Source organism: Capricornis sumatraensis, chromosome 8 (genome assembly GCF_032405125.1).
Source record: "Capricornis sumatraensis isolate serow.1 chromosome 8, serow.2, whole genome shotgun sequence".
NCBI classification, from domain to species: domain Eukaryota; kingdom Metazoa; phylum Chordata; class Mammalia; order Artiodactyla; family Bovidae; genus Capricornis; species Capricornis sumatraensis.
In genome coordinates this window covers 32,521,840-32,549,737 of record NC_091076.1, presented here as the reverse complement: position 1 = coordinate 32,549,737, position 27,898 = coordinate 32,521,840, and the positions used below count along the sequence as shown (strand labels likewise).

At 40.7% G+C, this 27,898-nt stretch overlaps 1 protein-coding gene across 12 annotated transcripts; it reads left to right on the top strand.

The window, feature by feature from the left end:
• Positions 1–890: 890 nt before the first annotated feature.
• Positions 891–26,961, top strand: ALG8 (ALG8 alpha-1,3-glucosyltransferase). 12 transcript variants are annotated; one of them, XM_068976103.1, is made up of 14 exons: positions 891–997; positions 5,548–5,626; positions 11,157–11,350; positions 14,042–14,151; positions 15,125–15,192; positions 17,642–17,768; positions 18,325–18,428; positions 19,227–19,347; positions 21,959–22,130; positions 22,883–22,898; positions 23,450–23,589; positions 24,877–24,974; positions 25,283–25,355; positions 26,439–26,961. In XM_068976103.1, exons 1-14 carry the CDS (start codon positions 903–905, stop codon positions 26,668–26,670), a joined length of 1,629 nt encoding a protein of 542 aa, XP_068832204.1. In that variant the 5' UTR covers positions 891–902; the 3' UTR covers positions 26,671–26,961. The 12 variants fall into 12 exon arrangements, with proteins under 12 accessions (XP_068832204.1, XP_068832207.1, XP_068832208.1 ...); XM_068976106.1 differs by lacking the exon at positions 22,883–22,898 and having other exon boundaries at positions 11,157–11,335; positions 21,959–22,098; XM_068976107.1 differs by lacking the exon at positions 22,883–22,898 and having other exon boundaries at positions 22,000–22,098; positions 23,484–23,589.
• Positions 26,962–27,898: the final 937 nt, after the last annotated feature.

Here is a 27,898-nt window from a genome sequence, read left to right as displayed (position 1 = left end):
CAAGGACCTACTGTATAGCACAGAGAGCTCTACTCAGTACTCACTGGTGACCTAAAAAGGAAGGGAATCTAAAAGAGTGGATATATGTATAACTGATTCACTTTGCTCTACAGCAGAAACTAACACATTGTAAATCAACTGTACTCTAACAAGAAAAAAAATTTATAAGGCATTTGTCCAACATCAGACAGTACACAAGGGAAACAAGACTAGCTCCATTCTTTGTCCCTCGGCTCTTTTGGCCCGGGTATCAGCAGTATCCACTGTAGGACTTTGTAAGACCTACTGAGAATCTGAACTTTAGCAAGGCCCCAAGAGTACACAAAGAAGAAGCACTAGGCTTTCGTCAGGCTTCACAGCAGGCTCTCCTCAGGCAGGTGCCTTCCCCAAGCTTTCCCGTCGGAATCTCTGCCAGGCCATTTTCTGCCTGGAGCTAATAATACTCTAGGTGTTCACATTAGGTGCCTCGAATATCCTGAGCTACTTTTATCCACTATTACTCTGGGATTACAATTCTTTCCATTAGTACGTGAACGGCTCTACGAAAAAATACAGTTTTCTCTCAGCTAGGTTTCCCAACGACAGGCAAAATCGACAACCAGAGCAGACACTCAACAACTTTGTGAACCAAAACAGAAAAACAGCCTGTGGAACATAACTTGTCGCTCTGGAAACCGCGCAGACTCTGGGAGGCTGTCGGGGCGGGGAAGGAGGCGGGGCGCTGAGAGCGGGAGGTTTAAACGTCCCAGCTCCGGCCTCCCTCTGCCTGAGCGGCTGAGCTGCTAGGCGCATGCGCGCAGCTCGCAGGCGCCGCCTCCGAGGGCCCCGCCTCCGAGGGCCCCCCGCATGCGCGGGGCCGTGCAGGCGGGTCTAGTTGATTGAAAGCTGGCGGCGCCGTAGCAATGGCGGCTCTCGGGATCGCGACCGGCGGTAGCAATTGGTTTTCGGCTTTGGCGCTCGGGGTGACGCTCCTCAAATGCCTTCTCATCCCTACCTAGTAAGGGACCCACACGACCCGGGGCTGGGCGGGGAGGCCCGTCGGTTAGGACGGGCTAGAGTAAGCGTGCATGAGAGGAGGAAAAGGAAGTCATGAGGTCGCTGCTACACTTTGCTATTGCTATGCTTGCCACTCAGCGCTTTAATTATTTTACCTATGCACAAGAATCTAGTGACCAGATCATAGCTCAGGATGGCTGGAGTCATGTCTGGCACTGACTTTAGTGTTTCTGGGCTTCAGGGTCCTCTTCCTTAATATGCAGGTAAACAGCATCTACCGCCAACATTCATTCAAATACAGTATTTATCAATTGCCTCCTGTGCTAATATGCACTGTTCTAAGTCCTGGAGAGGCAGTTGGGGAAGACATTTACAGTCCTTGTTCTCGAAGGAGTTGGTGGGGGCAGATAAGTTTCAGATTGTGATGAGGTCTGAAAGAAGTAGAGAGCGACTACCCGGCAAGACTATATTCTTAGGAGATGATTTTTGAGTTGAAAGCTGTAGGGTGCAGAAGAATACGCAATGTGAAAAGTAGTTCCATGTATAGGAAAGAGGGAAAAGGCCTTGTGGTAAGAAAGAACTCAGTAGTCTAGGAACAGAAAGTGACCATCGTGACTGAAGAGCAGTAAGGAATGGAGTAGACAGGGCCAGGTCACTCAGGTTTAGACCAGTGTTGACACATGGATGCAAAACCAGGCTGAAAGCATGGAAACAACCACCAGGTGTATACAGTGGGTACTCAATATTTACTGATGTTGGCGTCCACATTCTGTTCATCCTAATTTGTCTCCTTTGACTTTTTCCCTCTTTCCTTTTCTCCCTATGGATATCCCTACCCCAGTTCCCAGTTTAGGATTTGGTTTATTGGTATCCTTTAGTTCAAGATCTTGGTGACCCCTTGTTGGGTATGAAAGAGCTGTGTGTATAGAATGTAAACACGTACTGATGTGTATATAAGCAATGAAGTGTTTATGTAGGTTTAGCAAAATGAATTACAGGGTTTGGTAGTTGAACTTTGCAGAACTGAAATAAAAAAAACATCTTTTCCTTTTAAAAGCAAATTGGAAAAAAACTTTCTAAATATGAAGAAAGTTCCTTTCAAATCCGAATGAAAGGGAATTTTTCTTTTTAAACTGTGCATATAAATCGACGTTCCTTGCTTTAGTTACTTCAGCCCAGAAATGTGTCTTCAGTGTGGTTATTTTGAATACCGCTCTTGGTCCAGGATTAAGAATGTGTACAGTTGTAGTTGATGGTCTGCTTCTCAAACAGGAAGACCCTGGGGTGTGAGAGAGAAGCTGCAGGATAAATGCAAAAGTATTCACCAAAGTGTTTTTGTTGTCGTTGTTCAGTCACCAAGTTGTGTCTGACTCCCGACTCTTTGCGACCCCATGGACTGACTGCAGCATGCAGGATTCCCTGTCCCTGTGCCTTTTTATACAGTTCATGGGGTTCTCATGGCAAGTATACTGGGGTGGTTTGCCATTCCCTCCAGTGGATCACATTTTTTCAGAACTCTCCACTATGACCTGTCTGTCTTGGCTGGCCCTGCATGGCATGGCTCATAGCTTCATTAAGTTATGCACGCCCCTTTGCCACGGCAAGGCAGTGATCCGTGAAGGGGACCAAGATGTTTCCTAAGTGCTATATTATGAACCAGATACTGGGGCTGGGTACTAGAGGGGAGGAAAAAAATGGATATGACCCCTAAGGCTACAGAGTGTAGTTTTGGTTTGGTTTGGGTTTTTTGGCTGCATTGTACAGCTTGCAGGACTGTAGTTCCCTGACCAGGGATTGAACCTGGGCCTAATGGCAGTGAAAGCTCTGAGTCCTAACCACTGGACTGCCAGAGAACTCCTGTGTAGTTTAGTAAGGATAGCAGTCCCAAAAACAGATCAACATAAGTGTATAATTACATAACAATGCTTATGTTTAGTGTTATGAAGGGGAAAAATGATATCCTATAAGAAGACTAACAGGGAAGACTTATTTATTTTTTTAAAGTGATGGCAATAAAGTACTTTTTAAAGTAGATTTATTTATTTATCTTTATTATTTTGGCCATGCCAGGCAGCCCGTGATATCTCAGTTCCCTGACTCAGGGATCAAACCCACATCTCCTGCAGTGGAAGCTTGGAGTCTTAAGTAATGGACCACCAATACTCTGCAAGTCCCAAAGACTTACTTTAGATTGGGTATCGGGAAAGGTCTCTGACATATAATGAGGCCTGAAGACATACCTCGTAAATGTCTTTTGTTGAACATATGTGTGCATTTCTGTTGAGTATGTTGGGGAGGAAGGAATTTTCATTTACCCTTCTGGCCAGGTTGTTCTGGCTGGTCTATGAATTAAATTAACAGGAGACAGATTAACAGGAGAAAATCAAACAAAAGTGTAACAGCATGTACATGGGAGAGACTCAGGATAACAGAGTAACTTGCCAAAATGACTGAAACCCCCACCTTAAATACTGTCTTCAACTAAAGACAAGCGGATGTTAAGGGTAGTGGTTTGGGACTTCAAAGGGGAGAAAGGCAGTCAACATGGAAATGGAAAAGCAAACGCTTGGTAAACAAATGTTTGCTGGGCCATGAAGAGACAGTGGGCCAGAGTGGACTCTGATCTCTAGGCTCTGATGAATTTCTTCCACCACACCTAGCCCATATTCTTGACCAGCATCAGTGGTGATAGCTCTATTCCAGGAACAAAGCCCTTTGTATAAATTCTTTAGGCACTTAAGAGGGTGCTAAAAAGTATTCCTGAGTCTTCTGCTTCTTAAAAATAATTAGCTTAAATTAATCCTCTTGCCAAAGAGACACATTTTGCTCCCCTGCAAGTATATATCTAGAAATGGAAATGTTAGATCGTAAGATCATTTGTGAATTGTGATTCTGAGAAATCTGTAGGAGATTTGGGTGACATTGTCAGCAGGAAGTTGGAGATGCCTCTCTCTAGAACTCAGGAAAGAGACCAAGGTTGTATATGTGATTTGGGAGTCATCATTCCACAGTTCATAGTGGAAGCAGTAAGTGTGAATAAGATTGTCCAGTGCAGAGTAAGCTGTATAGAAAGACCAAGAACTGAACGTAAGGGAACATGGGCTTGATGAATATTGGAATGGCAAGCCATGAAAGAGACATGGAGGAGCTTGGCTAGGAAACTCATCACAGAGTTGTCATTGTAGAAATGTATGAAACATTGGAAAGTATAAATCAGGTTCTGCTGTGGAACTCATTGACTCCGGTGAGTGGTGAATTCAACAGAATGTATGGAGCCCATCCACACACATATCAGGTGCTGTGCAAGATGTGGAGGGGAAGTGCAGCAGTGAGCAAACAGAAAAATTAACTTTCCCTAAAGTAGAACAAAGGGTGGCTGAAATGCACCCCAAAATATGCCTCTTTGGCATAAGGATGTGGGGGGACCTATTAATTTGAGGAACTGCAGATAGAGGAGAAGCTCTGAAAGCTGTCAAAGTTACTTTCAATGGAATACATTAGAAAGGGGGCCTGTATCTGGAAGGTAGCTCTTACCAGAGATCACTTTTTCACCTAAGAGACTTACCCTTGAGGCAGAGCAGCCTTTGTGTGCCAAACACTTTCTCTTCTCACTTTCCCAAGAGTTACCTTCCCCCTGTCTTTGAAGCCTCAGCCCCCTTCCGCTCTCCATAGCTCTCAGAATGGTGAGATGAGCCTAAGTCATCTGGCCGCCTTATGAGTCTCGTCTCATATCTTCTGGGACTTCTGTACATATGTAAATAATTCAAATTTTCTTTTGGGGGGACTTCCCTGGTAGTCTAATGGTTAAGACTCAGTGCTTCCACTGCAGGAGGCGTGGGTTCAATCTCTGGTCAGGGAACTAAGAATCCCTTTGCCCATGGTGTGGCCAAAAATAGATAAGTAAATAGAAATAATTTGTCTTTTTTTTTCCTCCTGTTATTCCACGACTGAAGTGACTTAGCAGCAAAAGCAGCATTCTGTCTTATGTCAATTTAATTCTTAGGTAAGCCACAGAACCTAGAGAGGTTGAAGGGAAAACAGTTTTCCTCCCCTATAGCACACATACTTGGATATATTTATATTTAGTGAGTGGGAGACTAGTAAACAGTATTTGGAGATATGGGAAAGACAGGACCATTTTTTTCCCCCACGTTTTCTGTCTCATGAACTTACCTACTCATCCTTGAAGATCCAGCTTTTGTGAGGCCTATTCCAGATCATGAATCTTACTAACATTGTTTATGAACAAGAATAAGTCGTCTCTGAGCAATAGCCTGAGGGCCTCCCATAAGAAAAAGTATGGGCTTTTAGGTCAGCCTGTGGTTAACTTAGAGACCCTTTTCACTTAGATTCCCCAGCTTTTCCAGAAGGAAGTCTGGCCTCCAAATAAGCGAAGTGTTTCAGGCTTATATAGTACCTATTTTTGTCTTTATAAGATAGTGAGCTGTGACTATGTAAGGGGTGTTGATCCATTTAAAAGCATAATTTTAGAAATGTGAAATTGATAAATATTTTGAACTCTCATTTTATTCATCTGATTGTTTTGAATAGCCATTCCACAGATTTTGAAGTACACCGAAACTGGCTTGCTATCACCCACAGTTTGCCAATATCACAGTGGTATTATGAGGTAAGTTGTTAATTTTAACCCTTATCATATAAATATTATTGATATTAAAAGAGTTCTCCCTGTGATCTTAGGTTGAATGGATTGTTAAAAAAATTGTATTCTTTCCTCATGTTACCAGACGAAATTGGGGCCCCCTTGCCAGGCACGCACAAAGCCAATCAGTCTACTGACCTGGGTCATGGTGAGGGAAAACACAGTGTTTATTGCAGGGCACCAAGCAAAGAGAATGGGCATCTAGTGCTTGAAAGACCTGAACTCTCCAGTGGCTTTCAGGCAAGAGATTTTAAAGGCAGCAGTAGGGGGTGAGGGTCACAGGGTACGTAATCAGCTCATGCATATTTTTCTGATTGGTTGATGGTGAAGTCGTAGAGTGATGTTTAGGGAATCTTAATCGTCAACCTTCTGGTTCCAGCCTGGGGTCTATGTGCTGTGGTCAGCATGTAGTCACCATCATCCACCAACTGAGGGTATTAGTTTCTGCAGAACAACTCAAAGATATGAGTCCAGTTGTTATCTATATCCCTTCAGGAGGATCTAAAAGTCCTGTGACTATTGTTCTAATCATTAACTCCTTGAGTTTGCTCTTTGGAAGGCCAAACAAGAAGTGGGGGCCGTGGAGAATCTTATACCTGAGTAGACCCCACAGGGTTTTGTTTGGTTTCAGTCTCCCCTTTTCTTTGATACTCCTCAATTCCTGAGGAGAACGTGGTGGCACAAGAAAGGGAATAAAGGGACTTCCCTGGTGGTCCAGTGGTTGGGAGTCTACGTGCCAGTGTAGGGGACAGGGGTTCAATCCCTGGTCCGGGAAGATCCCACATGCCACAGAGCAGCTAAGCCCGTGCTCCACAGCTGCTGAGTCCACGCTCCCTGGAGTCTGCGGTCCGCAGTAAGAGAAGCCACTGCAATGAAAAGCCTGCACTTCGCAACCAGAGAGTAGCCCTCACTTGCTGCAACTAGAGAAATCCTCACGTAGCAACGAAGACCCAGCATAGCCAAAAATAAATAAAATTTTTTAAAAAGGGAATAAAGTTTTGGATAGAGAGGTTAATCGCAAACTCTGCAAGGGAGCTCAGTTTTAGGAGGAGTCAGTTTCATTCAGTTCTGCCCTCTGGCACTATTAGGGGACCCCTTTACTTCAAAATGAGTTTCCCAAATGTTACATGGGGAATTATAATATTTGCCACATCCTTTTTGAAACTATATTGGATAGGGAAAAAAGGAAAAGTAGATTCTAGGCCTGGCTCTGCAGCACCTAGAAAATATATTTCATCTCTCTGAGCCTTGGTTTTTCGTCGGTTACATGAGGATTTGGAATGAATTATTTCTAAGATCCTGTCTCTCCCTAGCATTTTGTGATTTATGAGGACAGGAATAATGAAATGTGATGTGTAAGTATCTGGCAATATACAAACCATTCTCTCCCATTATTATAAAAACCATGTCTGTGTTTTTATTTCTGGTATGAGTTACTAACTTACATCTGATACTTCATGGAAAACAGACGTTAGCTCAGAAATTACTTGATCAAAAACAGCACTCTGATGTCAGGGAAGTTTTTTTTAAGACAACTGCTAAACTCTTTCTGTGAGTTTGTTGTTGCCTTTTGGATTTTTAGGTCAAGTCATAATAGACCTTTGTACTGAAAAAGCTTGAGAATAACTGATCTAATTGACCAAATTCCTCTTCACATAATAACACTGCAAGTATTTAATAGGAATGCAAAGGAACCTTAAGTAAGTAATAATGCAAACCAGTGAGGAAACTTTATGTGTGGTCTAGTAGTCAAGAGGTTGGGCTGTGGTTCCAGACTGTCTAGATTTGACTTTCAGCTCTGCTGCTTAATACCTGTGCTGGGCAGCCATGCGTAGGCTACTTGACCGCTTAAAGCCTCAGCATCACCAACTATTAATATTAGATGATAATAAATAATTATTGGGATAAAGTGAATATAATGTATGTGATGTACTGAGAGTAAAAGTGCTCATTAAACATTACTAAAGGTTCTTAATGATTAGCATTATTGATATAATAACCTTTAACCTATATATGAAAAGGCAGTTCCTTGTCTCACCATTTTTTCCATTTATCTCTGACTGTTCCTTCTTGGTCTCCTTTGCTAACTCTTCTGAATCTAAATACTCTTTCAAAAGCTGGTTTCCTCTGGGCTTCTCTTTGTGGTTCCTTTTTCTTTTAATATTCTATCATTCTTTCTGGATGTTCTCTCCTTTACTCCTATAATTTTCACTACTACCTATTATTTTAGTACTCCTGAAAGTATAGTTAGGCCAGAGCTGTCACCTATTATTCATTTATTTTAGATAAAAGAGGTTTATATGAAAAGAGATTCTAGTAATGGTGTACTTCTTTGTTCTTCCTGCTCTCCTCAGCAGTAACAATGAAAGAAATCAATGGGGCAAAACTCAGTTGTCAGTGAGGCTCACAGAGGGATGGTAAGGTGTCTGCCGTGGGTTTGGAAGGATCTTTCTGTCATACTGAGGAGAGTAGATATTGAGTAGTAGATTGCATTGAGGAGCCTTCCTTAGCTATGGCTTCTAACCTTCCTTTCTGCTCTGACCTCAAAAGGATTGGTCCCTTGGTTGGGAAAGACAAAAACACCCAAGTAAATGTTTGTAGAATGAACACAATTGTTTTGAATCTTTGTTGACCTAAAACTAGTAGACTGACAAGTTATTTTTCCAGCAAAAATGGACTTAACTTAGGATCAACAGAGGCTTCCCTGGTGGCTCAGATGGTAAGAATCTGCCCACAGTACAGGAGACCTGGGTTTGATCCCTGGGTTGCGAAGATCCCCTGGAGAAGGGAATGGCAACCCACTGCAGTATTCTTCCTTGGAGAATCCCATGGACAGAGGAACCTGGCAGGCTACAGTCCATGGGGTTGCAGAGTCGGGCATAACTGAGCAACTAACGCACACACAGACACACACGCAGACCCACAGGAAATCAACAGGAAAAAAAAAATCAAGAAAATTGCAATTCAGGGTCTTCAACTGTGGCAAGGTCCCTGCACAGCAAGGGCAGGAGAGCTCTTAGAAAGAGGGGGAAAGGAAGTTGGGAGGGCTGTGGTCAACAAAGAGCCATGGCTTTTCATCAGCTTGAGTTGTGGCAGCCTCGCATTGGCTGAGCCAGAGAGACTTTCTTCTTCCTGTTGGGCTCTGCTGTCCTCCTGGGGCCCGAGACCTCCCCCTTCTGGTCAACATGTAGTCACCATCCTCCGCTGAGTGAGGGTCTTAGCTGTTCTAGTAGCTTCCTGAGCTAATGGATTTGGAGTCAGGAGACACAGAATATGAGCCCTAGCTCTACCACATGTAAGTGACAGAATTGGTCGCTTGGGAGGAAATGTGAGCTAATAGCTTGCTTGGATTCCCAGAAGCTGTTTAGGTCAGAGGATGGCTCCACTGGAAGTTCCTGAGGTCAGGAGGACCTTCTGGGCTCGGCGGGGGAAGTCTCAGTGGGGAGAAGCAGCAGCATGGAGAGAGGATCTGTGGGGTTAGAGACAGCAAGGGAAGGACAGGGACACTGTTTTGGGAAAATGACTGTCTCTCAGGCAACACCTGTTCCTTTTCGCAGTCCTTTTAACGCTTCCTGTTCCCTGTTTTATTTAGAATAATGAATATGTCAATAAAGTAGGAAAATCTTTTACTTCCAGTAAGATAAATGGCTCTTTAAGGGTAGTGTGAGCTCTGACATAGAAACTGTGGCTGGAAACCACGGATGTTAATAGTCTAAATTCCTGTTGAAGTTCTTGAAGTTATATAGACCAGTAATTGCTAAACGTTTATATATATATATATATATATATATATATATATGTGTGTGTGTGTGTATATATCTGTACCCTAGCAAGAAGTCATTTTTAAGCATTTACTACCTAATATGTCTTTATAAATTATAAAAGTACTACTGTATTAATATACTTTAAAAATAGAAATCAAGAAGGATAAGATTAAAAAATAAAATTTCTAGTATTTCTTTCCATTTCTCAGTGGCTCATCTTGTTTATATCCCACATTGGAGATTTGAGATTAGAGAAGGAACATTTCATAAGGGAGAATTTAGTGGGTGGTTTTGTAGATTGAGTGCCCTATAGAGAGCCTCTGGGCTGGATCAGGGCTGAGGCTTTTGCATTTTATACCTGCCCGGCGCATAAACATGCTGCTTCTTATTAGGACCTAAAGTTTTCATTCTTCCTTATCAGGAACAAAGAGCTAACAAGTTATTTGAGTGTCTCTTCCCTCATTTTATAACACAGGAGAGACCCTAAATAATAGCCCCTGTGGGCACCAAGTTAGTACCAAGGGCACCCTTAGTGTACTTCCAGAAGGAGAGGAGCTTTTGATTGAAAAGCGCAACAGGTGCAGAGTAGAGAGAGAATTGCTATCCCAGCTCTTTAGGTATAAGATCTAGGTTTAGTTTTAGGGACAAGTGATAGAAATAGTAATCACTTTTATAAATTATAATAAATAATATTTATCGATATTTAGTTTGTATCTGATTCAGTACTATACACATACAGGTAAGATGTAATGCAGTAACTTAGGAGGTGAGTACTACCATTCTTGTTGTATGAATGCAGGAACTGAAACAAAATACCAAACTATAGTACCATAAAGTTTATATATAGTTTATATGTTTTTGTATAGTTTATATATTTTTCATTTGATTTATATTTTCATTTAATCATTAGTGACTGTTTATTCATTTAACTAATGACTGTTCTTAATATACCAGGAACTTACTCAATGTTCAAGATACAGAAATGACAGAGTGGTTTCTGCTCTGAAGGGTCTTATAACCTAGTGGAGCAAAAGATAAGTAGCATCAGTGTAGCATTTTGTAATTTATAAATATATTTCACATGTGTTATCTCATGTAGTCCTCACAGTATCTCATTTTACAGGTAGAGAAGTTGTGTCTCTGGGACAGAACTTAAACCCAAGCTAAAGAATCATTTGTTATACCTTAATTCCATTTTTGGGGCTTCTCTGGTGGCTTAGTGGTAAAGAATCCTCCTGCCAATGAGGGAGACATGGGTTCAATCCCTGAGTCAGGAAAATACTGTGGAGACAGAAATGGCAACCACTCCCGTATTCTTGCCTGAGAAACCCAATGGACAGAGGAACCTGGCAGGCTACACTCCATGGGGTCCCAGAAGAGCTGGACATGACTTAGCAACTAAACAGTAATGCTCCCTTTTTATATTTAGATGAATAGAACCATGTCATAAGCAAATTCATTACTACAGGGTTTCAAATTAATTTTTTTTGAAGTACAGTTGACTCTAAGGAACTTGAAGACTATATTAAATAACTCAGGAAATGACTTTCAGTGTTCTGTTGAGTCCTAAAATAGAAATTTTTCTATTTATGGCATATTTTAAGTGTAATTTCATTTTATGTGTGTGTGTTTGTTTTTTTTTTTAAGACCAGAGGATGAAAATTTCCAATCTTTGTATCCTCTTTGTTTATTCAGTTACTTAGGATATATTCTGTCTTCTATTTTTACCACAGGCAACTTCAGAGTGGACCTTGGATTACCCACCCTTTTTCGCATGGTTTGAGTATGCCCTGTCACATGTTGCCAAATATTTTGATCAAGAGATGCTGAATGTCCGTAATCTGAATTACTCCAGCTCAAGGACCTTACTCTTCCAGAGATTCTCCGTCATCTTTACAGACGCACTCTTTGTGTATGCTGTCCATGAGTAAGTCTGAGAATGCTATTCCGTGTGGAAGATTTTGAGGAAATGGTATCAGATAGTATTAACCTGTTCTTCACTGTGGGCAAACGAAGTTCATATAATAGCAAATGCTGGGACATTTATAACTGTTGTGTTTTAAACTGCACAATGAGCAGTTACAGCTAGCAGTCTAGCTGAATCTTGTGGGAAAAAAATGGGAGTTAAGGTGGGGTTACAAGGTAGAGATAGTACAAGATTGTGAATGTTGTGAACAGTAGGCCCGAGTAGAGTTCCAAGACCATTTCTCCTGCCCAGAATGGCTCTACATGCCTCTCTTTCCTGTCTTGTAGCAGGCCACCACATGCTGCTGTGACCTCCCCCATTCTTTAGGATACTCACATACACACAACACAGCACACTCATGCACACGCACGCATAGTGCTAACCACCAATGGCGTGTCCGTTCTAGTAAACTCAAGAAATCTTACTGAGTGCTTCTGGTTGCAGTCTCCGGATTCGTTCCTTCACAGAGACTTCGTTAATTTTAAGCTGTGTTTATATTATATACTTTTATGTTTTGCACCTTTTACTTATAAGTTGCTTTTAAGTAGTCAAATACATATATGTAGAATGTTTTGCACGGTGACTGCCAAATAGTGAGTTCCCAGTCATTGTTGGTCTCTATTCTGTCCTGATACTGAAGCCTACTCATATGATTGTGACAGAGAAGTAACTAGTGCCCGTTGTCATAAATAGATCATTTCTGTTTATGTGGCCTTCTCGAGTGAACCTCTTGCCCCATTTAGGAAAGAGTCCCTTGGGGGTGTTTGAACCTCTGCTCATTCTTATGGAATAACTCCTCTTTGGCTCCCTAACCTTTGTGCTGTGTATGACCTGGCAAGAGTTGGAGGAGAAGGTGATATATCATGTACTCCTTTTAACTCAAAATGTTTAAATTCATGCTCCCAGGGAAGGGGTTTGCAGGCAGAGAGAAAGAGAGTTCATTTCCATCTACAGTGTAAGAACAGCTAAGATAAAAACTTCAAACAAGGCACTATGTGTAGATTAGTAGCTTACTTAATTTTCTCAATTACCCTGTAAGGTTACTCTCTCTGTTTATGAGGAAACTCAGGCTGCAGGGAGGAAAAGCAGGACACCTTTTCCTAGCCCCTGTCCAGCTGCATTTTTATTATGTCTGCTTTCACTTTTAGCTTTGTTTGTTTTCAGGATTTGCTGGCATTCAAATGAAACACATTTAAAAAAATCTTTTCATAGAATAATACATCCTTGTTGTCAAAATTTTGGAAAACAGTACATATACAGTGGTTCAGATGGTAAAGAATCTGCCTGCAAGATGGGAGAACTGGGCTCAATCCCTGGGTCGGGAAGATCCCCTGGAGGAGGGCATGAAAACCTACTCCAGTTTTCTTGTCTAGAGAATCCCATGCACAGAGGATCCTGGGGGGCTGCAGTCCTTGGGATCACAGAGTCGGACACGACTGAGTGACTAACACGTTCACTTTCACTAAAGTTAACAGGAACCCATATTCCTCCACTTACTGCTATCACTATCAACATTTTGGTGCCTATTGTTTCAACCTCTTTTTGTGTCTGAATGTAATTTTTACAAAATAGAAATGGATCGTACTGTTGTCACCTGCTATTGTCACTTAATTACTGTATTCTTTACCTTTAAATGACATACTTTTTTTATAGGAGTTTTTTTTAACTATTTGAGTAGTTGAAAGCTGCAAGTTTGTGTTTCTATTCTTTTTTTTTCTTCCTATCCCCTCCACCACCCTCTCTCAAACTCTCGCTGGCCTATTCTTAATTTGGCTGGTTTGATGACATATAATTTAGAATGCTGTGTTATCCTGGTCTGCATTTTTTTAGTCTTAAGGACTGAAATAGTGTGTGTCCTCTCAGTTTTCAAAATTCTTTGGGGTTTTTGGTGTTTTAATTTGTTTTATTAAATGAAGACTTTGTTTCATGTCACCGTAGCTGAGAAGGACATGGAACTGGCCCTGAGGACTTTCTTTCCACTACCACCTTTTTAGGTTCAGGAATGGCATGGACACCCCAATCCTTGTTTCTAATGAACTGACAGGGAAGCAGCTAAAATTTTTGTAACCCCCTGGAATTACTTGGGAACGGTGACACCCAAGGGCACTTTAACTGAAAAGTTGTCCGTATCACCAGAACTGGACACTGTCACCTTTCTTTTTCTTCCCTGTTGATAACTGGCAACATTGAGCTGTGATTTGGGTGCAGACCTATTGAAGGGCTACAAGAAAGTCTCCTGGAGTCTCTTCCCTCCTTTTTAAAAAGAAAACCTTCCATGGTCCTTGGGAAGTAAATGTTATACTCTTAGTGAAAGCATCTAGAATATACTGAGTGCTCCATAAATAGTAGCGTCATTTCCTTGATCTTTTCTCTCCTCATTCCTCCCGTTTCTTCCTTCCTTTTTTTCCCCTTCATATTTGGATTGATATAAACCTTAGTTTTCCAACTGCTGTTCCACCTGAATGTTGCTTTTCGATCATTCATTTTCAAAATAAAATAGTTCCACATTAAAAAGAAAAGAATGCCATGGACAGCTTCTCAGGAATGGCTAATAAAACACAACAGAATATATCAGAGCACTCTGTACAAGCACTGTGACGTTCTAATGAAGATAGAAGTCGTTTCTGATTCTTTCCTCATGTTCCAATTTAGGTGCTGTAAATGCATTGATGGGAAAAAAGCAGGCAAAGAGCTTACGGAGAAGCCGAAGTTTATTCTGTCAGTACTACTGCTGTGGAACTTCGGGTTGTTAATTGTAGACCGTATCCTTGACGTTTTATGCGCTGTTCCCTTATTTATTTGATATGTACTAAAGTATAAGATTAGTTCTTTCTGTAATGATGATTCTGAAATGTGAGCTGCTTTTGAAAGTGGATGTGGGATGGGTTAGTCAGTTCCCCAAACTGTGGTCTCTACTCAGCTTTACCACCCTCTGGTTGTAGAGCACTTTGTCCCTGAAAAGTTAGTGATGACGTTCGAGAACCAGGTAAATCACCGGGAAAGCAATATACCGGGATTTAGCTGTCTTTAGATTAATCTAATATACGTATCTGAAATAGTTTATATTATTCTAAATACTTTTTGTAGAAAAGGGCCTATCACAGAATTGCATGTGAATCCTGCTTTTCTCCCCTCTTGGCTTACCCCATGTTAACAGGCAAAGTTCTTAAATCCAAAGGGTCTGAATGTAACTAAAATCCAAATGGCAGAAGCCAGATTTCTAGTTTTCATAGACATAGCCAGGTGTGGGTGAGAGCACCTAGACGTTGGTTTAAGTGTGACCTGAACTCAGATCTCAGTTTTGTCATCTGAGTGGTGATAGGCCATAAGTATAGTAATGCTCTGGGCTCTGACTACCTCACAGGTTCATTGTATACTTACTGACAACGAAATGCTGCATGAAATGGCCTTTGGTAGCTGTTAGGTCCCTTCCTTTCTCATCCCTGATTCTAGAAGACAAAACAAAACAAAACTCCTTTGGCTGTTCATTCTTTAACTTTTGGAAAATAGGGGAAGGTTTCCTGGTTTTCTACTTAAACATAAATTTTAATTTAAAAGTTTGTCCAGAATTTTACAATTTATACAAAACACTGTTATGCGAAGTCCAAACTGGTAGTAATATGTTGTCTTTAATTTACCTGAAAAGTAAGCACTTGTAACTTTGATGCTCAGTGTGCTGGCACAGTTCATTGTGAATTTGGTATCCTCTGTTTTCTTTCCTTGACCTAAGTCCAGATATTCACTTCCAGTACAATGGTTTTTTATCTGGATTAATGCTGCTCTCCATTGCACGATTCTTTCAGGTAAACACAGAATAGGCTAATTATATTAGTTTGGCTTTTAGCTTGTAAAGGTGATAGGTAAATTTATTTGACCAACTGTTTTCCATTGCCAAGTGCTATTCACACTTTTATTGAGTATTTCTCACAAATTCCGTCTTCTCTTTTAGTAATACTTTTCTCCATTTTACAGATGAGAAAATTATACTCTAAAAACTTGTTAGGGTGTGGCAGGCCTGAAATAAACTTGAGTTTCTATATTTGGTTCAGATCATTTGTCCAGAAAGGAAGTCTTCCATAGTTTATACAGAATAGTAACTGTGATGGTGGGGCCTTACCCATCGGAAGCATGTAGCATAGTGTAATGGAAAGTATGGGATTTGGAACCGAAAGACCTGGGTTGAAATCCTGAATAACCCAAACAAGCTCTGTGACTCAGACAAGTTATTCAAAAGCATTGGTTGCTTCAGATTGGGTCCATTATATGTAATATCTTATTGAGTAAACCTTGCAACTATTGTGTGAAGTTGTTAAAATTATCCTCCTTTCTTTAGAGGAGGAAAACAGGTAATTTAGATTTCTGGACGTCTCCTCATCTCTGGGATTGGGTTTTAGGAATCTCCAGGGAATATTGATACACCATCAGGTTTGGGAACCATCAACCCAAGGCAAGTCTTCCAACCCTCCCAGCCTCAGTTTTCTCACCCATAAAATAAAATTGACCCTTGATACATTCTGTTTATTAAATGGGGCCACTTACCTCACAGGGACTTTGGAAAGATCAAATTCAGTAATCTTTTTCCAAGTTCTTTATCAACTATAAATGTCTGGATAAGTTTTTTTTCTTTTAACCATTATAAGCCACACTATACATAGATCATAATTGGTGTTCAATGAGTGAAGGGTGAATGGTTGTTGAACAAATGAACTAAAGTTTAGCTGTAGAACCAGCTGGACTTTCTCTGAATCTTAAATAAATAATAAAACTGGTGGAGAGACTTAGAAGCATCCCTTTGGTTTTGCCTTACCATTGCTGATTCATCTGTTCTAGACCACACCTGATGAGACAGTGAAAGGAGGAACCTGGCCTTTCATGGTCCCTCTGGCAGTTCCTTTGCTGAACCCCAGGACCATTATCTCATTTGGTCCTTCCAAAATTCCCGTGAGGTAGGTAGAATTCAGACTTCTCTAGTCATGGTCAACTGAGTTTGGAGGGTTGTTTTTTTTTCCCCCGAAATCAGAATGCCTTTACTTCTAAGTAGTTTGTTAGATCAGGTACTACTTACTGCCTTCAGCCCAGTTGTACTCTATGTTACCTAATATGTAATGTAAGATTTAAGTGATTCTTTGTTAGCATAGTTTATAATTATTCATACTCTGATTCCCAGATCTTCTCTGGAAATCAGCTCCAGCTATTGTTTAACTATAAGAGGATGAAGGTAATTAACGTCTTTGGGTCCCTTAGCGAGAATTTGTAGTGTGTTGTTATGCCGATGTATCTAATACCTCAACATCAAACTTAATACTTAATAAATATTTGTTGAAATAATGAATTTATGAACCTGCTAGGCTCACTGTAAAAGCTAGTTGGAATCAATTCCTTCTGTTCTCCTTATACTGGTCTTCCCTGCTGGCTCAGTGGTAAAGAATCCACCTGCCAAGCAGGAGATGTGGGTTTGATCCCTGGGTCAGGAAGATCCCCAGAAAGAGAAATGACAACCCACTCCAATATTCTTGCCTGGTAAATCCCATGGACAGAGGAGCTTGGTGGGCTAAGTCAGTCCACGGTGTCACAAAGAGTTGGACATGACTTAGAGACTGAAACACCACCAGTGTTACATTTCTCATTGTACATCACATTCCTAGAACTTATTTATCTTGTAACTAGAATTTTGTGCCTTTTGACTCCCTTTATTCAATTCTCCCTCCCCCATTTCTCACCTCTGGTTAACTACAGATCTAATCTTTTCCCTATGAGTTTGTTTGTTTTTGAAGTAATAATTGATCTACAACACTATTAGTTGCTGTTACATACATAATGGCTCAATATTTCTATCCATTTCAAAATGATCACCATGGTAAGTCTAGTTACAATCTGGCACCATACTGCGATGACAGATATAGTTCCTGACTACATTTTTCACACTGTACATTTCATACCCATGATTATTTGTTTCGCAACTGTACTTCATCTCTTAATCTCCCTCACCTATTTCTCTTCTCCCCTCACCCATTTATCTTAACCATTTTCAAATATAATAGAGTTCCTATGCCCCTTCGCTCATTTTCCTGTAATATTACTATCATATGGTACATTCATCAAGACTAAAAAACCAACATTGGTACATTCAGATTTCACCAGTTTTTCCACTAACATCCGTCTTCTGTTCCAGGATCCAGTCCAGGATGCTACATTATGGTGTTTAGTCTACCCTGAATTTTGAATTGATATTTCTCTTTTCACATCTCCCAGAAAAGGCATATGGAAGGAGCATTTCTCTTTGCTGTTCTCCTACATTTCAAGCACATCTACCTCTATGTAGCACCAGCTTACGGTGTATATTTGCTGCGATCTTACTGTTTCACTGCAAATAAACCAGGCAAGTTTTAGTGATTGTGTTATTTTTCTTTTTTTTATTTTGTCTTGACTTAGTGGCTTGGTTTTTAATTTTTATTTATTTATTTGACCACACTGTATGGCACTTAGTATCTTAGTTCCCTGACTAGGGATTGAACCCATGCCCCCTGAAGTGGAAGCATAGTCTTAACCACTGGAGCACCAGGGAAGTCCTATGAGAGGGTTTTATGAGGCAGAGCAGATATCTTTCAACTATTGATCCTATAAAAATGGGTAAAAACCCATTCTTTCTTTTCTGTGTTCTTGCCACATCATAAAGATTGGTATACTATCATGCTTCTGCTGCTGCTGCTAAATCACTTCCGTCGTGTCCAACTCTGTGCGACCCCATAGACGGCAGCCCACCAGGCTCCCCCGTCCCTGGGATTCTCAAGGCAAGAACACTGGAGTGGGTTGCCATTTCCTTCTCCAATGCATGAAAGTGAAGTCACTCAGTCATGGGCTACTACTCATTTGAGCATGTTGTATAAGCTATGGCTTTCCATGCTCCTGGTTAACGATAATGGTCTTTTCTGTAGATGGATCCATCCGATGGAACAGCTTCAGCTTTGTCCGTCTTATTTCCCTGGGACTGATTGTTTTCCTAGTTTCTGCTCTTTCGTTGGGTCCTTTTCTAGCCTTGGTAAGTCTTTTATTTGTTATAAAGAAGACATGTTTGATGTTATTTAGAAAAAATAATAAAGCCAGGGATATATAAAATAAGCAAAACTACTCCTTTTTCACTCCTTCCAACTATAACTCCACAAAAATAGGATGGTATTCTTTTAGACATTTTTGTGCATATGCAAATATGTATGTGCATATATTTGTGTGTTTAACAATATGTTTCACACACACACACACACACACTGACACAGACTTGATAGTATTCACAGATTTCTGGATTTATTCGCTTGTTTGCTATGTTTTATTTGTAACCCCAAGTCAGTCCTCAGTGTTTTCCCAGTCAGTCATTGACAGCAAACATTCTAAAGTGCCTGATAATGTTACAGATGTTCAGCTGGTGTTTTTCCTTTTTTCGCTTCTTTCCTTGTTAATTTTAATTGCTGCTAAAACTGGGAAACACTGCCTGTCTCATCAAGCCTTCTGCATCATCCCCATTTCTTCACTAAACTTGGTGAAGCTGCAGTCTGTGTTCTCCTTTGCCCCTTAGCAATTCCTCCATTATTATATGATATATTATACACAGTATTGGACTGGTATTCAGAGTACTTTGATATACCTTGTCGCACATGACAGATGAGAAGGTTGGACAAAAAGAAGTTCTATGAACTGCTCAGCATCACATAACTATTTCCTTGAAGGAACAAATACTGGAACTCAGACCTCATAACTTTCTTCACACAATGCCACAGATAGTACCCTAGTTCTCTTTTTTAATTTAGCAAAGATTGATCACTGTTTAATCTCTTTTCAACAGAACCAACTGCCTCAAGTCTTTTCCCGACTATTCCCCTTCAAGAGGGGCCTCTGCCACGCATATTGGGCTCCAAACTTCTGGGCTTTGTACAGCGCTTTGGATAAAGTGCTATCTGTCATCGGTATGGTAGCAAATGTTCTTACCTTTTTTGGGGGGGTGCTCTCTGCATGTGGTTTGTGGGATCTTAGTTCCCCAACCAGGGATCAGCCCGGGCCCCAGCAGTGAGAGCACTGAGTCCTAACCACTGGACCTACATGGAGTTCCCTAAGCCTTCTTACTTAGACTGTGAATATTGCAAGCGCTAGTCACATTGAGAAACGGAGAAAAAACCCTGCTTTGTCTTGTCAATGAGGCTGAACTGTTTGTTCTCCAGCCCCGCGTTTCCGCTCTCAGGATAAGCAGAGAAGTGGTTCTAGGGACTGAGACCTCAGTGCCTGGAAACAGACTGTGTTCCTAAGGCTTCCCTGGTGGCTCAGAGGTTAAAGTGTCTGCCTGCAATGCGGGAGACCCGGGTTCAATCCCTGGGTCAGGAAGATCCTCTGGAGAAGGAAATGGCAGCCCACTCCAGTATTCTTGCCTGGAGGAGCCCAGTAGGCTACAGTAGGCCACAGTCCACGGGGTCCTGAAGATTCGGACATGACTGAGCGACTTCACTTTCACATTGTGGCAATGAGATGGTTGTTCCTTTTCTTGGGAATAAAATATTTACACTTTTTTAAAAGGTAATTTTTACCTGAAGTAAAACGTTTTTCAGCAGTTAAAACCTTACTTTTAAACTTTAAAATGTGAAGAAGCGTTTTTAAGAATGTATGTTATGATTCTGGGTATTAAAGATAATGGTAGGCATGCATTCAGCATGAGATGAAAGAAAGAAAACTTAGGCTATGCTTTTAAGTTTGAGATGTGATGAAAAGGAATTTATACCTTCAGACTGTTCTGAAAATAACTGACTGTAGAACTACTCACAGTCTGTCATCTGTGAGTACAGCCTAGCGTGATGGGAAATGGCAGGATCAAGAGAAGGGCAGACAAGCTTCTATAACCAGACAGACAGTAAATATTTCAGGCTTTGCAGGCCACATAGCTGTTTTGTTGCTTGTTTAAACCTTTAAAATGTAACATCTTATTGTGAGAATCAAATGCAACAATAAAGACATTCCAGGCTGTCAGTAGCGTGGGCTTTGGAACCAGACAGTACTGGATTTGAGTCTTCCACCTAAGTTGTTTGACTTTAGGCATGTCGCTCATCTTTTTGTGCCTCGAGGAGCTAAAAGTAATGGCTGCAAAGACCTTGGCATATGGCAGGTGCTTAATGCGTGGCGGCTGCTGTTACAGTTTTGGACACGTACTTGTGAGAAGTCATAATTTGGTATTCTCACTCACCCATTGAGCCCAGCCTTGATATATATGGCATCTTATCAAGTAAGTTCTTAACACTTCTGAAAACTTTAAATGACTGGCATAATAGGAGGTACAGGGGCCACTTGCCTTATCTGAGTCAGGAAACTGTTGGACCTCATCTTGTGTATCTGTCTCCTCAAGGATGTTGTAAATGGAAGGCCAGTGGCAGATTAGGCAATTCTGTTTCAGGCAGGTAATTATTAGCTTTAAGAGAGAATCTGCAGGCTGAAGTCAAAAGGGAAGAGGTGCATGAATAGAAAGTATTTTAGTAATCTACACTTTTCTCACATTTCACTAATTTTCAGTGGCACTAGATGGGGCCATTCAGATGCTCAGACCATCTTTGACTCTTCTGTTAGCTTGTTTGGGCTGGGGCTTGCATCGTTATCCTCGGACTTGGTTCATTTAGTAAGTATTTCTTGGAATGTTATGTGCTGGGCATAGAAATAAATTGTCATTTCTGCCTTTAAGGAAGCCAGTGTAGGAGAGTAAATGAACATATAAACAGATGCAGTGCAGCGTGTATAAGAGACAGACCACCTTAGCCCACAAGAAAACCAGCTTTACGTCCTGAGTTAGGAGCTTTCTTAGGTAAGGGAATTAGAAGTTAGCTCTGTAAAGTGAGTAGGCCATTCTCTGCAAGAGGAGTAGTCTGTGCAGAGGGACACAGGTGTCTGCGGGATATGTCAGCTCACTGCAGCCAAACTATGTTTAACAAGGTTAAGCAGATGAGTCTGGCAAGGTGGGCGGGGCTAGATCATGGAAGATACTGTGGGCTGTGCTTAGGAATATGGACTTTATCCCATAGTCAAGGAAGGATTCAAAGCTGGCTTGTGACATGGTAGTATTTGAGAAAGCTTGCTTCATTTTAGAGATGAGAGCAAATTGCTGTCCATGCTACCTGCCAGCGAGGTTTCCTGTTCCAATATAGACAACCATACTGTAAACCAGAGGCATTTTAGGTAGAATATTGTGGGACTGAGTTAATGAAATCTTGACCTTGAAGCAGTCATAAGATTTAGTAGCATATTCTTTTTTTCCTCAAGGAATTGATTGGTAAAATATGGTGCGAAAGTGTCAGTTGCTCAGACGTGTCCAACTCTTTGCAACCCCAGGGTCTGTAACCCGCCAGACTTCTCTGTCCGTGGGATTCTCCAGGCAAGAACACTGGAGTGGGTTGCCATTCCCTTCTCCAGGGGATCTTCCCGACCCAGGGATCTAACCCAGGTCTCTGGCATTGCAGGCGGATTCTTTACCAGCTGAGCCACCAAGGAAGCCACGTAACACATGGTGTGCCATTGATCAAAACAAAATGTCTATTTACTCTGTAGGTTTAGAACTGAAACTTCTTGACCCCAACAAGATTCCCAAGGCCTCAATGACAAGTGGCTTAGTTCAGCAGTTCCAACACACAGTCCTTCCCTCAGTGACACCCTTGGCCACCTTTATCTGCACTCTGATTGCCATGTTGGTAAGAATTCACACGTGGGCCTCGTTTCTTGAGTTGTCTCTCCTTTTCTTTTGTGTGGCTGGTTGAATTTCAAGTTTTCCTAACCGTAGGATAAATTCCATGGCTGTAATCCTGCTGCAGATTGAGGGATTTCCTAGCAATTCTTAGGGTAACTTTGAACACCATAAGGAAGGATTACTAGTAAAGCCTCTTTGAGAGAGGTCCTCACGAGAGGCCAATAGACCATCTGTTCACCATCAGATGAAGAAGAATGAAAAGCCCAGGCGGGGAACCTGGACCACACCGTGGAGAAAGAGGACAGTGTAGTAAGGGCATCAGGTTTTTGTTTTCATCCATGGCGAACTAATCAAAAGTCTAAATTTTTCTGATCCGCCTGGATAGTTTGTCTTGATAATGAGCTGAGATGTCACAGTGGCTGTTTGAGCATCAGATAAGAATCTTATATGAGTCAGATGCTGTTATAGGCATCATTCAAAGTTGCTTCTGTTAGTGATCATGATGAACTCAATTTTGTGATATAATTTTAGAAATCAATATAAATAACTCAGTCATACCTAATTACACTCAGTTTTAATTTTTGTTTCGGAATAATCAAGCCTACTCACAAGACACCTGACCCCACTTAATTGCATGGCAGTACTGGTAGGTAATTAAGCTCTGTTGGCCTATTTATCCACATGTTCTAACTGAGGTTAAACTTTTTCCTAAAATTTCAGCCTTGTAAGCTGCATGTGGAAGGCCTTGGATTGCTTGTAAATTACACTACTTCAGCTCACAGAGTTAGATATTTGCTTATTAGTGTTAAAGATTTTTTTGATGTGGACCATTTTTAAAGTTTTATTGAATTTGGTACAAAATTGTTTATTTTGTGATCCGGTTTTTTGGCCACGAGGTATGTGGGAATTGAACCCACACCCTCTGCATTGGACGAAAGTCTTAATCACTGGGCCACCAGGGAAGTCCCTGGTGTTTGTTTATTAATATGCTAAGATTTAATTTATTATTAGTTCCACAATATCGATTAACTTTTGTAGTTTGACCTAATAAGTTTAGTGACTATTAGTTAACTAATTATGAAGGTGTAATAGGGGGTTATACTGGCTATCCTAGAACTTAATTATCATTCCTTATTAATTTTAATGAGTTAAATATATATTTCCAAATGCCTTTTTCTGAGTAGTGTTTCTATGTTAACTTTTGGTGGACTGTTCACAAAGTGAATTATCTCAGTTTGATGGAGAATAATGAGCTACTGTTTTTCAGAATGATGTAAATTATATTCACCTAACGATGTTTCAATAAAACCTATTTTAAATGATACTGAAGTTTTATCTTTGCCTGTTGTTTCTAGCCCTCTGTTTTCTGTCTTTGGTTTAAACCTCAAGGGCCCAGAGGCTTTCTCCGATGTCTGATTCTTTGTGCCTTGAGCTCCTTCCTGTTTGGTTGGCATGTCCATGAAAAAGCCATTCTCCTCGCAGTTCTCCCAATGAGGTAAGCTCAGTTAGTGAGCACTTCTGGCATATTTCACAGTGACCCTGTTGTTTTCCTTTTGATCTGTCCCTTGACATGTTCAGTGGGATAGGCAAAGATGTGTGGGAACAGGTTTATACCTGGACAGAATGGGAATGCTTAAGTTGGGATCTTTGGACCTGTGAAAGTTCTAAGATATGCAGAACTGCCTGTATTGTTCCTGCATTTTTTGGTAAGGGGTCCTCTGGTGATTAAGAGTCATGATACCAGTCTGTTACTGCTGAATTTTGAATGGCAGCATAGTATGATAAAACATGGTATTTGATGTCATCACACCCACAGTTCCTTGTTGGGGTGTTCTTTAGTCGAAGTAAGGAGGGAGTCCATTATGGAATAATACCTAACATACACACAGTGCTTCAGAGTTTTCAGAACTGTTTTTGTTGTTCATTGGGATTTTGTTTTGTGCTTTTGTGTTCTTTATTTTGAGCCCCACAACAGCCTATAAGATAATTAGGATAAATGATTATCCCCTGTCTTTATAAAGCCCCAGAAACTGGGGCTCAGAGTTTGACTTATCCAAAGTCACACAGCCAGCAAATAGCAGGATTAGGACTTTAACCTGAATCTTACCATAGTGAATCTTAACTTCTTTTCACTGTGCCATGCTAAAAAAAAAGCACAATGTGTCCATTTTATATACAGTCGAAACCCAATTACATAGATGATAATAGAATTAGCCCTTTTCTTAAGCTTTTTCTTAAATCCTGAGGGACATCATTTAAGCTCTGAAAGAACATTAAGGGAATATGTCAGATCAGTACATGTCTTGTCTGAGTTCATTTAGCAACTTGGAATTTCCAAAGTAAAAAATAGGGCAAAATTCCTGATGTCTTTAGTTAGAATTCTAATTGAACACCAGCACATGTGGGGCATTGTCCCAGAGAAGAGCTATAGGGTTGGAAATAAAACTCTCAAGTCCAGTTTCCCTGTCTGCCACCATTAGGCAGCTCCCAACCCCACAATATGCCTTTCTTTGAGGAGGCAGTTACTCAGAGAGACAAGATTCTTTTTTGAATGTTCATGACTCAGTGTAGTACATTCTTCTATGTACTGCTTCAAGTTTTCCACTAAGAAAATTAATATTCTCAATTGAATTGGACTTGTAGCAAAGATCAGTATGTTATTTTATGCAAAGCCAGTTCTAGAAATAATATTATATATATATATAGCTATTTGCAAGTATAAGCTTCATTTGATGTTTTCATGAACTACACTAAGAATTATTATGAGAATTTTCATTTTTAGCCTCTTATCGGTGGGAAAAGCAGTAGATGCTTCGATTTTTCTGATTCTGACCACAACAGGACATTATTCCCTCTTCCCTCTGCTCTTCACTGCACCAGGTAAATAGCTTCTTTTTAAGAGAGATCTATTTAATTGTCATGCTTTTACATCAGTGCCTACAGATCAATGCTATCTGATTTAAATTACCTTAAAGTCTCTTAGAGAAAGCTCATCCATTCTCTTAAATAAAACCTCCAGTATATCCCTAATTCTCAGTATCTTTAGATGTCACAAAAATGCATAGTTAAGCTCAAAAAGCATTCCTAGCCCTATATAGCTGTGTCATTGTGATTATATTCCCTTAAGTATCATAAACCTTCCTCTTACCAACTTAATCATCATATGTACCTTTTTATTCTTTTAACAGAACTTCCCATTAAAATCGTACTCATGTTACTGTTTACCACCTATAGTATTTCCTCACTGAAGACTCTGTTCAGGTAATCTAAAAAAGTACATTTAAAATTCTTTTTACTCTTGTGAAATGTTTCTTCCTAAATGATTAAGTCTTTTACATTTTAATCTTTTAACTATTAGTGGTAATATCACAACATTACAAAATATCAGCAGTAGCAGGAGAAATTACCCATATTCCATCACTCTGAATAAGCCAGACACAAAAAGGACAAATATCGTATGATTTCATTTATATGAAATATCTGCTGCTGCTGCTGCTGCTGCTGCTGCTAAGTTGCTTCAGTCGTGTCTGACTCTGTGCGACCCCATAGATGGCAGCCCACCAGGCTCCCCTGTCCCTGGGATTCTCCAAGTAAGAACACTGGAGTGGGTTGCCATTTCCTTCTCCAGTGCATGAAAGTGAAAGGTGAAAGTGAAAGGTGAAAGTGAAGTCGCTTAGTCACGTCCAACTCTTTGTGACCGCATGGATTGCAGCCCACCAGGCTCCTCCATCCATGGGATTTTCCAGGCAAGAATACTGGAATGGGTTGCCATGAAATATCTAGACTATGCAAATTCATCTAGACAGAAAATAAATTAGTGGTTACAGGGACCTGTGGGAGCGGTGGTGGTGCTGGATAGGGAGCTATTACTGCTTTTACTGTCTCCAAAGATTCTTTTTGGGGTGTTGAAAATGTTTTGAAAGTGGACAATGGTTATGGTTACACAACATTATCAATATACTTAATACTACTTAATTACAATAAAAAATGGTTAACAAATTGTATATGACTTTACCAAACAAAAATTATGTACTGATTACCGTATTCTTATTCCAACGTCACAGTATCCAGCCCCCTTTCCTTTTCCAAATGCATAGCTAGTTCTCCCTCAGCAACTTTAGCTAAGTGACAGCATCAGTGATGACTGGATAATTTGGATTGTTGAGTTAATAGAATGATAAAGTTTTATCGCTTTTTTCTAAATGTGAAATTTTTTGCATTCTTTTGACTCTGGCTTTAGCTGCACTGCACATCAAGACAGTGCAGTTGGGCAGCTTTAGTTGAGAAATGTTTGCAAAAGCAGAATGACTCATCTAAAGTCAGACTTCCTCCTTTTTTCTTCAGAAAAGAAAAGCCTCTTTTTAATTGGATGGAAACTTTCTACCTCCTTGGCCTGGGACCTCTGGAAGTCTTCTGTGAATTTGTATTCCCTTTCACCTCCTGGAACCTGAAGTACCCATTTATCCCTTTGTTACTGACCTCAGTGTATTGTGCAGTGGGTATCACATATGCTTGGCTCAAACTGTATGTTTCAGTATTGACTGACCCTCCTGTTGGCAAGACAAAGAAGCAATGAGTAAAGGAACTGCTTGGATATGTTCCAAGCAATTATTTCATGGGAAGTTAATCAGAACTTGAAGAAAGTTGCTGGTAGCATGAACCATTCATTTCAGTAAATCTGTGGGAGGACCATTCTTGTAAACTTGGCCTTGCCCAGCCTAGCAACCTGATTGTCACCATGGTGAGAAGCCACTTGTCCTCCATAAGCAGTGAAATACATCTGAAACAAATCTCACCTTCCCCTTTTAAAATTGTCATTGAGACTGCTGTGCTTGCTCTAGGCAAGAAGGGAGACTGATCAACAGCATGATTTTCTGTAGCCTATGATAACCATCGTCAGGATATAAAGCATAATTAAGATCATGTGCTAAGGGAAGTATAAATAAAATACCATTTTGTATTTCTGCACAAAAAACTTTTTGGATTATTTCCAGCTCCTCCATTTCCTTGGTGTGCACACAAGCAAATGGTGTGCACTAATCCCCATTCTGTACACCTTGTTCCAGGAGGTGCTTTTTTTTCTGATTGAAATTATGCATAGACAGTACTCACAAAGACAGAATATTTAATGATCTGTTTGGCCTGTCACCGGATATTATAAACCACTCTGCTCTTACATTGAGTTAAGGACATCTTCTACAGTTCATTTATTCTAAAAGCAAGTACTCCAAATTCAATAGGGTCACTCCTTAAACTTTGCTGTGTGAACAGTCGTGTTTTTTTTTTCCCAGCCCGATCTAGTCCTCCCTCTACCTTGAGAGTACTTCATACACTTTAACCAGGACCCCAGATTGCCTAATATCTGCAGCACATTCCAATTCAGCCAACATTTATCTAGCTGTCACTAGGACCTTTCAACGTTTTATTCCCCCTAAGAAGATCAGAGAGAGTCCAAGATCAGTAGAATCCTGGGATGCTAATCCAGTTATCCATCTCTTAAATTCACTCTATTTTCCGAGTCTTCTTTTGAGTCTCATTCAGAGATAAAGATGGGGATTTTTGCCAAAGGAGAGGGGGAAGCACAGCCTCTCTAGCCCCTTTTCCTCACCACAGTTCCCCGTTGTGCCGTGTGCCCCAGCTGTCCCAGCAGCTTAGAGTTCCCGGTGTGCCGTGCTGTTCGCTACCTCTGCTTCCTCATTTCCTGCCGCTTCCTTCCTTTCCTCTCTCTGCTGACTTTTGCACCCTGTCACTTGATTGCCTGCGCTTCAAGATCCAGCTTCAAAATGCCATTTCAAAATGTTCTG